Source organism: Anolis sagrei, chromosome 11 (assembly GCF_037176765.1).
Source record: "Anolis sagrei isolate rAnoSag1 chromosome 11, rAnoSag1.mat, whole genome shotgun sequence".
NCBI classification, from domain to species: Eukaryota; Metazoa; Chordata; class Lepidosauria; order Squamata; family Dactyloidae; genus Anolis; species Anolis sagrei.
In genome coordinates this window covers 21,493,755-21,509,225 of record NC_090031.1, presented here as the reverse complement: position 1 = coordinate 21,509,225, position 15,471 = coordinate 21,493,755, and the positions used below count along the sequence as shown (strand labels likewise).

The window sequence follows — 15,471 nt, the reverse complement described above, 5'->3', positions numbered from 1 at the left end:
ATCTTGGCAAGGGGTTGGACTGGATGGCCCATGAGGTCTCTTCCAACTCTATGATTCTATCCTCCTCCTCCTTGTCTTGCCCTTTTCACTTATTGGGAATGGAGAGAGAATTGAGGAGTACTCCTTTAACTGAAGGGAAAATGCTGGCGGATAAGACGAAATGTCGGATAAACAAAGGTCGGATAAGCAAGACTCTAGTGTATATTTTCTCTACTTCTCTTCTTTGTCCCTTTCCAATCCACCTCTCTATTTTTCCTCTATTGTCTCCTTTTCTCTTCATTGTAGCCCTCCTTCATTTCACCTGTTTTTCCTGCAATGCCTTTTCTCTCTCCCTTTCTTCTCCATTTCTTGTATTTATTTATTTCTGCCACCCCCTCTTTTCTCTCTGTATTTCTCTCTCCTCTCCTTCTCCCACCACCACTCAGCATGATAGGCAGATGGCTAAATGCTCTTTTCCAGATTTCCGACCTGGCAATTTTGCTTAATTTCCCTCCCTCTTTCTCATATCTTTGGGTTTTCTCCGCTCCCACCCTTTTTGTTTTTCTCCTCCCCCATCAATCAGGAAGGCTTTTACCTGTTCGGGTCACTTTCCGCAAGCAAGCGAGGGCCCCATTGAGCCGAGAGCACTCCTCTGGGCTGGCTCCACACCTCTTCATGGTGTCTTTCACTTTTGACTCATTCATTTCCAGTAAGGCATCGAGGGTCAAATCCTCTGGTATCCTCTGCAAAACAAAAACAAAAGCATTTTTGGGGGGTGGGAAAGAGGATAATAGGGACCTCAAACAACAACTACTACAGCTTATTAGTTGAGGAAGGTTTTCAATAAGATCAAGTTCAACCTCTCCGTTGCCTTCTCCCTGTTTCCCAGCATTTGGGGACTGGCTGAATCACTTTCAGGGGTTGTGTCTCAAGAACAGAGAAGCATCCCGAGCTCTGAGGATTACCTGGGAAGGAATCCCACTGGAGCATTGCAGCACATCCAAATACCTGGGAGTCACTTTGGATCGTGCTCTGACCTACAAGAAGCATTGCCTGAACATCAAGCAAAAAGTGGGTGCTAGAAACAACATCATACGAAAGCTGACTGGCACAACCTGGGGATCACAACCAGATACAGTGAAGACATCTGCCCTTGTGCTATGCTACTCTGCTGCTGAGTATGCATGCCCAGTGTGGAACACATCTCACCACACTAAAACAGTGGATGTGGATCTTAATGAGCCATGCCGCATTATCACGGGGTGTCTGCGCCCTACACCACTGGAGAAATTACACTGCTTAGCCAGTATTGCACCACCTGACATCCGCCGGGAAGTAGCAGCCAATAGTGAAAGGACCAAGGCAGAGACATCTCCAACTCATCCTCTGTTTGGGTATCAGCCAGCACGTCAACGACTTAAATCTAGACATAGCTTTCTAAGATCTACAGAGACACTCGCTGGAACACCTCAGCAAGCGAGAGTCCAAAAGTGGCAGGCTCAAACCCAGCACCTCAACCAATGGCTGATACCACATGAGAGACTCCCTCCTGGGCACACAGAGGACTGGGCGACTTGGAAGGCATTGAACAGACTGCATCTCTGGCACCACGAGATGCAAAGCCAACCTTCAGAAATGGGGCTACAAAGTAGAATCCTCGACATGCGAGTGTGGAGAAGAGCAAACCACTGACCACCTGCTGCAATGCAACCTGAGCCCTGCCACATGCACGACGGAGGACCTTCTTGCAGCAACACCGGAAGCACTCCAAGTGGCCAGATACTGGTCAAAGGACATTTAACCAGCTATCAAACTCACAAGTTGTGTATTTTGTCTGTTTGTTTGCTTTGTTCTGTTCGAAATGTAACATAATGGACTGGCTGCTCTGACACGACAAATAAATAAAAATAAAGTGGTTGTGTCATGCTCAAGAACGCTGCTGGCTCAAACAGACTCCACCACTCCTCCCCAACTTGGTGATGTGGCTCATTCAGCAGCATATACCACAATTGCTTCAAGATTTGGGGGAGGCATGTTTTTAAAAAACCAAACAAAGGGTGCGGGGTTATTCCGTTGATAGTTCAGTCGCTCTGACTTTCAAAGAGTGACGAAACAGATGCGGGAAAAACTGGTTGAGGGCTGTGCTTTTCGTTCTTCCTGGAAGCAATGGACAACATTGTGCCGTGACCTTTGCTGGAACAGCCTCTGTGCCAAAAGCATGCCCACTTAACAATCATATAGAGAGAGACACAGGATACACAATCTAAATGCTCTAAAATATCGCATATCCATTTATACCAGTGTTTCTCAACCTTCCTAATGCCGCGACCCCTTAATACAGCGCCTCATGTTGTGGTGACCCCCAACCATAAGATAATTATCGTTGCTACTTCCTAACGGTAATTGTGTTATTGTTATGAATCATAAGGAAGATATCTGAAATGCAAGATGAATTTACATTCACTAGACCAAATTTGGCACAAATACCCATGCAGTCATGTCGGCCTTGGAGGTGTCTATGGACAACACCAGCTCTTCGGTCTAGAAATTGAGCACCAACCCCCAGTCTTGGACATGACTGGACTTAATGTCAGGGGAAAATTTTTACCTTACCTTATCCAATATGCCAAATTTCAATACTGGTGGGGTTGGAGGGAGAATTGATTTTGTCATTTGGGAGTTGTAGTTCCTGGGATTTATAGTTCACCTACAATCAAAGAGCATTCTGAACTCCACCCACGATGGAATTGAACAAAACTTGGCGCACAGAACTCCCATGACCAAGAGAAAATAGTGGAAGTGTTTGGTAGGCACTGACCTTGAGTTTTGGAGTTGTAGTTCATCTACATCCAGAGAGCACTGTGGACTCAAACAATGATAGATCTGGATCAAACTTGTCACAGATACTCAATATGCCCAAATGTAAACACTGGTGGAATTTGGGGAAAATAGATCTTGACATTTGGGAGTTGTACTAGTTGCTGGGATTTATAGTTCACCTACAATCAAAGAGCGCTCCACCGATAGAAATGGGCCAAACGTCCCACACAGAACCCCCATAACCAACAGAAAATATTGGAGGGATTTTGGATGAACTGACAGTGATTCAGGGGAGATGTAGTTCACCTACATCTAGAGAGTACTGTGAACCCAAACAACTATGACAAAGGGATTTTTAAGACCATCAGAAATATATGTTTTCTAATGGTCTTTGGTGACCCCTCTGAAACCCTCTCGTGACCCCTCCAGGGGTCCCGACGCCCAGGTTGAGAAACACTGATTTATACGCATGTGCATGTACTTGTTAAAGTGGATCACAGAGTAAAAATATTTAAATATTTCAGCTTCCATTGTCTTCAGCTGCTTTGAATCAAAGCGGAAGAGGAAATGGCCTCTGCTGCATTTAAATATTGCTCGGTTTCGTTAGTCACTCTAATAAAAAATATGTTCTTAGTGACTAACTACATCCTTCTAGGTTCCAGAATTAACTAGTCTAATGTGCTTCTGAATATCTTAAAAACCATCTGGGGCAGTGTTGTGTTTGTCCATGTGTACGGTTCCGGTCCAGCGTATCTGTCCGAACGTATCTCCCTCTACGTCCCACCCCGGAATCTGAGATCATCTGGGGAGGCCCTGCTCTCGACTCACAAGTGAGGCTGGTGGGGACGAGGAGCAGGGCCTTCTCAGTGGTGGCCCCCCACCTGTGGAACTCACTCCCGGGGGAAATCAGGGCCTCAACATCCCTCCTTGCCTTCAGGAGGAAGGTAAAGACGTGGTTGTGGGACCAGGCCTTTGGGCATCCTGACAATTAGATATGGAAACCAGATGGATAGGACCGACAATTTGTGGAAATTGGAATTTAAACTATGAGACTGTGAAACGCTGACCATCAATGAGGTTTGTATTGGTTTTATTGCTTTTATTGCTTTTACTGGTTTTAGGGTTGTTTTTGCCGATAATCATTATTGTTTTCTGTTAATTGTTGTTATTGCTAAAACTGCTGTTTTGTTAACTGATGTTATTGTCCTTTGCTGTTATGTAAAGCGGGCATCGAATTGTGCCTTGCTTTTGTAAGCCGCCCTGAGTCCCCCCCCCCCCCCCCCCCCGGGTGAGAAGGGCGGGGTAGAAGCAACCAAAATAAATAAATAAATGTGCCTTAGTTAAAATAACATAATACAACATAATAATAAACTACAGTAGAGTCTTGCTTATCCAACAGAATGTTGGATAATGTAATACAATATAATACTAATAATAATACGATATTATAATAATTATATCTTTTATATTACATGTAATATTACTAATAATATTACAATACTAGCTGTCCCCTGCCACGCATTGCTGTGGCCCACATGGGGGTTCTGTGTGGGAGGTTTGGCCCAATTCTATCGTTGGTGGTGTTCAGAATGCTCTGTGATTGTAGGTGAACTATAAATCCCAGCAACTACAACTCCCAAATGTCAAGATTCTATTTTCCCCAAACTCAACCAGTGTTCACGTTTGGGCATATGGAGTATTCATGCAGAGTTTGGTCCAGATCCATCATTGTTTGAGTCCACAGTGATCTCTGGATGTAGGTGAACTACAACTCCAAAATCAAAGGACACTGCCCACCAAACCCTTCCAGTATTTTCTGTTGGTCATGGGAGAACTGTGTGCCAAGTTTGGTTCAATTCCATCGTTGGTGGGTTTCAGAATGCTCTTTGATTGTAGGTGAACTATAAATCCCAGCAACTACAACTCCCAAATGTCAAGATTCTATTTTCCCCAAACTCCATCAGTGTTCACATTTGGGCATATTGAGTATTCGTGCAGACTTTGGTCCAGATCCATCATTGTTTGAGTCCACAGTGATCTCTGGATGTAGGTGAATTACAACTCCAAAATCAAAGGACACTGCCCACCAAACCCTTCCAGTATTTTCTGTTGGTCATGGGAGAACTGTGTGCCAAGTTTGGTTCAATTCCATCGTTGGTGGGGTTCAGAATGTTCTTTGATTGTAGGTGAACTAGCTGTCCCCTGCCACACATTGCTGTGGCCCACATGGGGGTTCTGTGTGGGAGGTTTGGCCCAATTCTATCATTGGTGGGGTTCAGAATGCTCTGTGATTGTAGGTGAACTATAAATCCCAGCAACTACAACTCCCAAATGACAAAATCATTTTTTGAGTGAAGGACATACATTGGGTTGTTATGTGTCTTGTGTCCAATTTGGTGTCAATTCGTCCAGTGGTTTTTGAGTTCTGTTAATCCCACAAATGAACATTACATTTTTATTTATATAGATAATGGTATAGTACAGTATAGTAATATATAATACTGATATTGTACTATGCTAATAATATAATAAATAAATAGTGAAGAGTAGAGACATCACACTGGCAACGAAGATCTGCATAGTTAAGGCAATGGAATTCCCCATAGTCACCTACGGATGTGAGAGCTGGACCAGAAGGAAGACTGAGCAAAGGAAGATAGATGCTTTTGAACTGTTGTGTTGGAGGAAAATTCTGAGAGTGCCTTGGACTGCAAGAAGATCCAACCAGTCCAAACTTCAGGAAATAAGGCCTGACTGGTCACTGGAGGGAAGGATATTGGAGGCCAAGATGAAGTACTTTGGCAACATCATGAGAAGACAGGAAAGCTTAGAGAAGACAATGATGCTGGGGAAAATGGAAGGAAAAAGGAAGAGGGGCCGACCAAGGGCAAGGTGGGTGGATGGTATCCTTGAAGTGACTGGCTTGACTCTGAAGGAGCTGGGGGTGGTGACGGCCGACAGGGAGCTCTGGCCTGGGATGGTCCAGGAGATAACAAAAAGTCGAAGCGACTGAACGAATAAACAAAGTTCTCCTTAGGCAGAAAATGATGGAAGCAGAGCAACAACATTGTATGATAAACGAAAATATTGGCTAATACAGAGTCTCCTACTGTTACCCATCTGACTAGCAACAGGGACTCAAAGGCTCTATTCTAAGCATGACTAACTATTATTTGAGTCCCCCCAGGGGAGAGAAAAGCGGTATATAAATATTTTAAATAAATAAAATAAATACAGAGTTAAGGCAAGGCAATGCCTCAGGGCTAGAGAGGCCCAGCAGGAAGTGCCTGGATGCAGAAGAGGAGTGTGGAAATCACAGAGGAAAGGAGGGAGGATGCTTCCATTTCCGGTCCTGCCTCTTCCCACCTCTTTCCTCCTTCTCTTCCTCCTCCTTGTCTTGCCCTTTTCACTTATTGCAGTGGTTCTCAACCTTACGAATGCTGCAACCCCTTACTACAGTTCCTCATGTTGTGTTGACCCCCAACCATAAAATTACTTTCGTTGCTACTTCATAACTAGAATTTTGCTACTGTTATGAATCATAATGTCAATATCTGATATGCAGGATCTATTTTCATTCACTGGACCAAACTGGGTCCAGTGAATGATACGCCCAAATCTGAATACTGGTAGGGTTGGGGGGGGGGGGGGGTGATTGAGTTTGTCATTTGGGAGTTGTAGTTGCTATCATTTATAGTTCACCTACAATCAAAGAGCATTCTGAACTCCACCAATGATGGAATTGAACCAAACTTGGCATACATAACTCCCAAGACCAACAGAAAATACTGGGAGGGTTTGGTGGGCATTGACCTTTGGTTTGGGAGTTGTAGTTCACCTACATCCAGAGATCACTGTGGATTCAAACAATGATGAATCTGGACCAAACTTGGCTCAATATGCCCAAATTTGAACACTGGTGGAGTTTGGGGAAAATAGACCTTGACCTTTGGGAGTTGTAGTTACTAGGATTTATAGTTCACCTACAATCAAAGAGTATTCTGAACTCCACCAACGATAGAATTGGGCCAAACTTGGCACACAGAACCCCCATGACCTGATGGTCTTTGGTGACCCCTCTGACACCCCCTCATGACCCCTCCAGGGGTCCCGACACCCAGGTTGAGAAATGCTGACTTATTGGAAATGGAGAGAGAGTTGGGGAGCACTTCTTTAATTGAAGGAAACGTCTTTTGATTTCCTGGCTGCAGTCTGCGTTTGAGGTCATATTTGCACCTAGAAATACAAAGTCTGTCTCTGCCTTCATGTTTTCTCCCCCTATTTGCCAGTTATCAGTCAGTCCGGTTGCCATTATCTTGGGTTTTTTTTTTATGTTTTATGTTTAACTGCAACCCATCTTTCACCTTGGTTAGAAGGCTCCTCAGCTTCTCACTTTCAGTTATCAAAGTGGTATCATCTGCATATCTAAGGTTGTTAATGTTTCATCTAGCAATTTTAACCCCAGCCTTGGATTTGTCAAACCCCGCACATTGAATGATATGTTACTATTTAATTATTATTATTAACTTTATTTGTACCCCGCTAGCATCTCCCGAAGGACTCAATGCGGCTTACAAAGGCCAAGGCCTCAAAACACAACATAACAATACAAAACCTAAAGCAAATTAAAAACAATTAAAGCAATATTAAACAACAAGCAATAAACAATAGACCAAGACACAATAAAACTGGGCCGGGCCAGAGTGAAGGGTACAGAATTAAAAGTGCTGATGTGACAGGTGGTATGTAAGGCTTATAGGGTAAGTGCAGTGTGCAGCAATTTTAATTCTAACTAGCTGTGCCCTGCCACGCGTTGCTGTGGCCTATATTAAAACTTATCAAAGTTGAGGTAGATATCTGGACTATTATGAAAAAGAGGTCCCTACCTATTCCTTCCCCCTTTTCCTCCCCCTTTCTCTCCTTTCTTCCTTCTCTACCTCTTTCTTTCTTTCCTTCTTTCACTACTTGGTTTCATCCTTCTCTCTTTCCTTCATTCCCTCCCCCTTTCTTCCTTTGCCTTTCTTCCCTCCCTGTTTGCTTCCTTCTTTCACTTTTGATTTCCTTTTATTTCACCACCATCATAACAATAACAATAATGCAATGCATTGCCTCCGGGACCTGACACCTCTCTCATTCCCCCTAAAAGGGTCTCAGAGGAAGAATACCATAATAATAATAATAGAAATAACAACCTTTACCCGCCACGTGTTGCTGTGGCCAATCTTCCCTCTTTCTCTCCTTCTTTCCCTCCCTCCCTCCCTCCCTCCCTCCCTCCTTCCTTCCTTCCTTCCTTCCTTCCCATCTTTCCTTCTCCTCTTCTTTCTCTATCTCTTTCCTTCCTTCCTTCCCCCTTTTTCTTTCTCTTCTGCTGTCTCTCTTTTCTTTCCTTCCATCTTTCCTTTCCTTTTCTTCTTCCTCTAACTTTCCTTCCTTTACCCTTTTTCTTTACCTCCCTTTCTCTTTCTTCCTTCTTTCCTTCCTTCCTGTCTTTCCTAGATTTTGACAGGGTGGGAAGGGGCGGGGTGGGGTTTGGAGGTGGCGTGAAGTAAAAGGAGGTAAGATTGGGGCAGGCGAGTGATGGAGCGTGGGGTTGTGTGTGTGTGTGCGGCGGCGGGGGGAGTGGGGTTGCGTGTGTGTGCGGCGGGGGGGGGAGTGATGGAGCGTGGGGTTGCGTGTGTGTGTGTGGCGGCGGGGGGAGTGGGGTTGCGTGTGTGTATGCGGCGGCGGGGGGAGTGATGGAGCGTGGGGTTGCGTGTGTGTGTGCGGCAGGGGGTGTGTGTGTGCGGGAAGCGGCGCGGCGGGGCTTGGAGTGGGCATGGTTTCCGCAGAGGGAACATTGGCCGGAAGGCCATGTGCGCGCGCCAGGGAACTTGCGGCTGGGCGCCAATGTTGTTTTGCCGTTTTGTGAGTGTGTTGCTGTGTTGTTTTTCATTTTGAGTAGATATGTTTGTACCTTGTGGGTTGTGTTATGGGCACGGGGATTTTAGTTAAGTTTCGTTGGGGAATTTTTGAGTTTTGTTGTTTTGCCGTTTTGTGAGTGTGTTGTTGTGTTGTTTTTCATTTTGAGTAGATATGTTTGTACCTTGTGGGTTGTGTTATGGGAACGGGGATTTTGGTTAAGTTTCGTTGGGGGATTTTTGAGTTTTGTTGTTTTGCCGTTTTGTGAGTGTGTTGTTGTGTTGTTTTTCATTTTGAGTAGACATGTTTGTACCTTGTGGGTTGTGTTATGGCCACGGGGATTTTAGTTAGGTTTCGTTGGGGGATTTTTGAGTTTTGTTGTTTTGCCGTTTTGTGAGTGTGTTGTTGTGTTGTTTTTCATTTTGAATAGGTATGTTTGTACCTTGTGGGTTGTGTTATGGGCACGGGGATTTTGGTTAAGTTTCGTTGGGGTTTTTTTGAGTTTTGTTGTTTTGCCGTTTTGTGAGTGTGTTGTTGTGTTGTTTTTCATTTTGAGTAGATATGTTTGTACCTTGTGGGTTGTGTTATGGGCATGGGAATTTTGGTTAAGTTTCGTTGGGGGTTTTTTGAGTTTTGTTTCCTCGTTGGATGCCCCTAACAAATTTATATATATAGATAAAGTGCTTCTGGGACTTGTTATTGGAGTTTCCTATTCTGGAAAGGCACATCGGAACAGCCAGGTCTTCAAGTTCTTTCTAAAGACTGCCAATGTAGGGGCCTGTCTAAGATCTTTGGGAAGGGTGTTCCAGAGTCGGGGGGCCACCACAGAAAAGGCCCTGTCTCGCGTCCCCACCAAACGCGCCTGCAACGCAGGTGGAATCACGAGCAGGGCCTCTCCGGATGAACGAAGTGAGCGCGTGGGTTCATAAACGGAGATGCGGTCATGCGGGTAGGATGGTTCCAAACCGTTTCGGGCTTTGTAGGTAAGCACCTGCACCTTAAATTGGGCTCGGAAAATAAATGGCAGCCAGTGGAGCTCCTTAAACAGAAGGGTTGACCTCTCTCTGTAAGGAGCACCAGTTAACATCCTGGCCGCTGCCCGTTGGACCAGTTGGAATTTCCGAGCCATTTTCAAGGGCAGCCCCACGTAGAGCGCATTACAGTTCTGCATACAAGCTTGGGTGAGAGTATACAACATTGTCGTACGCCTTTCTGTTGTTTCATGGTCACTTCTTACTGTTGCTACTTGGTCCTTATACAGATTCCTCAAGAGAGAGACAAGGTGATTTGGTATGCCTATACCACCAAGAACTTGCCGCAATTTATTGAGACCCACACAGTCAAAGGCTTTAGACTAGTCAGAAATAGATGTTTTTCTGAAACTCCCTGCCTTTCTCTATTATCCAGGAGATATTGGCAATCTGGTCTCTTGTTCCTCTGCCTTTTCTGAACCCAGCTTGTACTTCTGGCAACTCTCTCTCCATGTCTTGCTGGAGTCTTCCTTGCAGGATCTTTATTTATCGTACCATACCATTGTATTACAGTTGTAGCAGAGCAAAGCAAACACACAGATTAAAAAGAAAAAGGAAAAAAAAACACAGATTTTGCAAACTTGGTAGTTGGTTAAATGTCCTTTGACCAGTATCTGGCCAGTTGGAGTGCCTCTGGTGTTGCTGCAAGAAGGTCCTCCATTGTACATGTGGCAGGGCTCAGGGTGCATTGCAACAGATGGTCAGTGGTTTGTTCTTCTCTGCACTCGCATGCCGAGGATTCCACTTTGTAGCCCCATTTCTGAAGGTTGGCTCTGCATCTCGTGGTGCCAGAACGCAGTCTGTTCAGTGCCTTCCAGGCTGCCCAGTCCTCTGTGTGCCCAGGAGGAAGTCTCTCATTTGGTATCAGCCATTGGTTGAGGTTCTGGGTTTGAGCCTGCCACTTTTGGACTCTCGCTTGCTGAGGTGTTCCAGTGAGTGTCTCTGTAGATCTTAGAAAACTATTTCTAGATTTAAGTTGTTGACGTGCTGGCTGATACCCAAACAGGGGATGAGCTGGAGATGTCTCTGCCTTGGTCCTTTCACTATTGGCTGCTACTTCCCGGCGGATGTTCAGGCAGTGCTTCTTGTAGGTCAGAGCACGGTCCAGAGTGACTCCCAGGTACTTGGGTGTGTTGCAATGCTCCAGTGGGATTCCTTCCCAGGTAATCCTCAAAGCTCGGGATGCTTGTCTGTTCTTAAGGTGAAAGGCGCATGTCTGTGTTTTAGATGGATTAGGGATCAGTTGGTTTTCCCTGTAATAGGCAGTAAGGGCACCTAGAGCTTCGGAGAGCTTCTGTTCTACCATCTCAAAGCTCCCTGCTTGAGTGGTAATGGCACGATCATCAGCATAGATTAAACTCTCTGTCCCTTCTGGCAGATCTTGAGCATTACCTTACTGGCATGAGAAAGAAGGGCCACTGTACGGAAGTTTGAGCATTCTTTAGCATTTCCCTTTTTTTTGGTATGGGGATAGAAGTGGATTTTTTCCGTCTGACGGCCATTCTTGTGTTTTCCATATTTGCTGGCATATGGCATGCATCACCTTGACAGCATCATCTTTCAAGATTTTAAACAGTTCAGCTGGGATCCCGTCATCTCCTGCTGCCTTGTTGTTAGCAATGCTTCTTAAGGAGAACCACAATTAGTAAATCCAAACCCTTGGAAGAAAGCTGTAAGATTCGTTGTTATTATCACTCCTGTGACTGAGAAAAAGGATGGCTACTACGTTCTTGGCGGAGACAAGATTTGAACTAAGGACTTCATAGCTAGTAGCCTAATAAGCACCTTGCTGCATTACCTTTAAAGATACAAGTTTTTGCACACCACAGCAAAACCGGAAGACAAAGTCAGGAGTGGGGGAAGTAATGAGATGAAGGCAACCAGAAGCATGCTAGAAAAACACGAGACTGATCACTTAAATCAGGCTGAGATCCAAATCACAAAGCAAGAGCACTGCTGCTGAGTCTTTCTGAAATCCTTTCCAACACCAGATGATACAAGGACATGGTTAATATCTACTTGTGCGAGACAACTGCTTCTTTTAAGAATATTTCCAAAGGCGGCTCTTTCAGGCAGTCATTCCTGAACCTGAATATACAGGGTGCAGAAGCATAACTTCCCTTTTTCAAAACTTAATAAAACCCATTGTATGAATCAGATTTTTTTTATAATGTAGGCGCAGACCTAAAGTTTTGTTTTACGTAGTTTTGAAGATCAAATTAGGTAGGGGACATCCCCCATTCTCCATACACCGAGTAAACCGATTTCTGGCTCTTTGTCATGACTCTTACCAGCGTAGCAGGCGTTATGTTGGCAATTTCTTCCTGGATGTTGGTCTTCAAATCTTGAAAGGTCCGTGGACGGTTCACATGAACACGGGATTTCAAAAAACCCCATAGAAAAAAATCAAAAGGGGCCAAATCTGGAGAGTGGGCTGGCTACGCCAAATCCCCCCTAATTGAGATGAGGCGCTCTGGGAAGTGTTCCCTCAAAACAGCCATCGATGCTCTTGAAGTGTGTGCAGTTGCACCGTTTTGTTGGAATCAAATGTCCCCTAAGTCCAACCCATCTAGCCGTGGGGAAAAAAATCCTGTAACTTGTTTACATACCAGTCCGAATTCACTGTCACTGCAACTTCATTTTCCTCAAAGAACCAGGGACCAATAATTCCAGCTGAGGAAATTGCACACCACACTGTGATTTTAGGTGAATGCCTTTGATGCAATTCTCGAGGATTGTTGTCAGCCCAGTAGAATCATAGAATCATAGAATCAAAGAGTTGGAAGAGACCTCATGGGCCATCCAGTCCAACCCCATTCTGCCAAGAAGCAGGAATATTGCATTCAAATCACCCCTAACAGATGGCCATCCAGCCTCCGTTTAAACGCTTCCAAAGAAAGAGCCTCCACCACACTCTGGGGCAGAGAGTTGCACTGCTGAACGGCTCTCACAGTCAGGAAGTTCTTCCTCATGTTCAGATGAAATCTCCTTTCTTGTAGTTTGAAGCCATTATTCCATTGCGTCCTAGTCTTCAAGGAAGCAGAAAACAAGCTTGCTCCCTTCTCCCTGTGGCTTCCTCTCACATATTTATACATGGCTATCAGGGCCGTAGCCAGAAAAAAAATTCAGGGAGGGTTGACAATTTCGGCGGGGGGGTGTGTGAAAATTTCGGGGAGGGTTGAAAATTTCGGGGTGGGGGGGTTGAAACCCGCCTCCTAGCTCACGCTGAAGCAAAGAGCACAGCAGGGGGCAGAGCAGCCTTCAATAGCCTGTAGCTCCGTCCCTGTCAGCCACCTCCATCAAGTCTGGCCTCCTTAATGAGAGCATTCAACACACACACACCCAACTTGGTTGCTTCACTACATTGGCTATTGCTGCAAGTAATGACAGTGTGAATAAATTGTCAATATTTGCTTTTGATAGTGCTTACAGTTCTGGAGGGACTCTTAATTTTTTGCATCTCATAGACCTAGCATGGGGATTTGTTTAACCAGTTAAAATTCATGAGTAAACCAGGTTTTTTAAAAAAATCTGAAACATTTATTTATTTATTTATCGTGTCATCAGCAACCATACCATTGTATTTCAATTCTAACAGAACAAAACAAACACACAGATTTAAAAAAAGAAAAGAAAAGAAAACACACAGATTTTGCAACTTGGTAGTTGGTTAAATGTCCTTTGACCAGTATCTGGCCACTTGGAGTGCCTCTGGTGTTGCCGCAAGAAGGTCCTCCATTGTGCATGTAGCAGGGCTCAGGTTGCATTGCAGCAGGTGGTCTGTGGTTTGCTCTTCTCCACACTCGCATGTCGTGGATTCAACTTTGTGGCCCCATTTCTGAAGGTTGGTTTTGCATCTCGTGGTGCCAGAGCGCAGTCTGTTCAGTGCCTTCCAAGTCGCCCAGTCCTCTGTGTGCCCAGGGGGGAGTCTCTCATCTGGTATCACCCACGGATTGAGGTGCTGGGTTTGGGCCTGCCACTTTTGGACTCTCGCTTGCTGTAGTGTTCCAGCGAGTGTCTCTGTAGATCTAAGAAAACTATGTGTTGATTTAAGTCGTTGACGTGCTGGCTGATACCCAAACAAGGGATGAGCTGGAGATGTCTCTGCCTTGGTCCTTTCACTATTGGCTGCTACTTGCCGGCGGATGTCAGGTGGTGCAATACCGGCTAAGCAGTGTAATTTCTCCAGTAGTGTGGGGCGCAGACACCCTGTGATAATGCGGCATGTCTTATTAAGAGCCACATCTACTGTTTTAGTGTGGTGAGATGTGTTCCACACTGGGCATGCATACTCAGCAGCAGAGTAGCATAGCGCAAGGGCAGATGTCTTCACTGTGTCTGGTTCTGATCCCCAGGTTGTGCCAGTCAGCTTTTGTATGATGTTGTTTCTAGCACCCACTTTTTGCTTGATGTGCAGGCAGTGCTTCTTGTAGGTCAGGGCACAGTCCAGAGTGACTCCCAGGTATTTGGGTGTGCTTCAATGCTCCAATGGGATTCCTTCCCAGGTAATCCTCAGAGCTCGGGATGCTTGTCTGTTCCTAAGGTGAAAGGCGCATGTCTGTGTTTTAGATGGGTTGGGGATCAGTTGGTTTTCCCTGTAATAGGCAGTAAGAGCACCTAGAGCTTTGGAGAGCTTCTGTTCAACCCTTTTAAAGCTCCCTGCTTGAGCGGTGATGGCACGATCGTCTGCATAGATGAAGCTCTCTGTCCCTTCTGGAAGTGGCTGGTCATTTGTGTAGATGTTGAACATGGATGGAGCAAGCACGCTCCCCTGAGGCAGGCCGTTCTTCTGTTTCCGCCATCTGCTTCTCTGGCCCTGGAACTCAACAAAAAAGCTCCTGTTTTGTAGCAGGTTCCCTATGAGGCGGGTGAGGTGGTCGTCCTTTGTGATATTATACATTTTCCTCAGGAGGAGGCGGTGGTTCACAGTACCATAGGCTGCTGACAAGTCTATGAAGACAGCTCCTGTGATCTGCTGCCTTTCAAAGCCATCTTCTATGTGCTGAGTCAGGTTGTGCTGACTAAATAAATAAATAAATGCCGGCTAAATTGCTGAACCGAAGGTCATTGGTTCACATCTGTGATACGAGGTGAGCTTCTGTCTGTCAGCTCCAGCTTCCCATGTGGAGAAATGAGAGAAGCCTCCCACAGGATGGTAATACATCTGGGCGTCCCCTGGGCAATGTCTATGCAGACAGGCAATTCTCTCACACCAGAAGCGACTTGCAGTTTCTCAAATCGCTTCTGACACAATTAAAAAAAAACAAAAACCAGGCACAAATATGGTCCCTGTCTCTAACACACTCGGAAAAAATAACTGCTGGTCGCCCACATCAGATTGCTGAAGAAGCCCTGGTTTTTTAACAAAATCATCAAGTGTTGGGCAAACTCACACTTGGAGGCAACACTTTCCAATACTTAACAAAGACAAAAGTGAACCCAAACATGAAAACACAGGGCCTAACCCCACAGAAAAGAAGTACGCCGATGCCTTTTGGTTGGAAATTCACAACAGACGCACAGTCAAAAACCTTTTAGCTCTGGGACTTGCTAATAATCAAGCCTACTTGTTAACATTATCATGCTGAATCAAATGGCCCGCTTCCCATTTTATTCTGCTGTCTTCTCACATAATCTGGTGTCTGAACCGGATTCGGGAACATACTGTAAATTCTCGCCAAGAGGCTGGCTGACACCCAGAATCAGAAGAAAACCTGCTACCATGTAAATAAAGGGGGAGGCA

The 15,471-nt window shown here is 45.2% G+C and overlaps 1 protein-coding gene across 1 annotated transcript in view; it reads right to left on the bottom strand.

Annotated features, from left to right (window-relative positions):
* KSR1 (kinase suppressor of ras 1) overlaps window positions 1-15,471 on the bottom strand; it is a 214,573-nt gene that overhangs the window by 70,008 nt on the left and 129,094 nt on the right. The window contains exon 3 of the mRNA XM_067472008.1: window positions 575-722. Within this exon, the coding sequence (XP_067328109.1) occupies window positions 575-722 (148 nt within the window). The remainder of the gene's footprint in view (window positions 1-574; window positions 723-15,471) is intronic.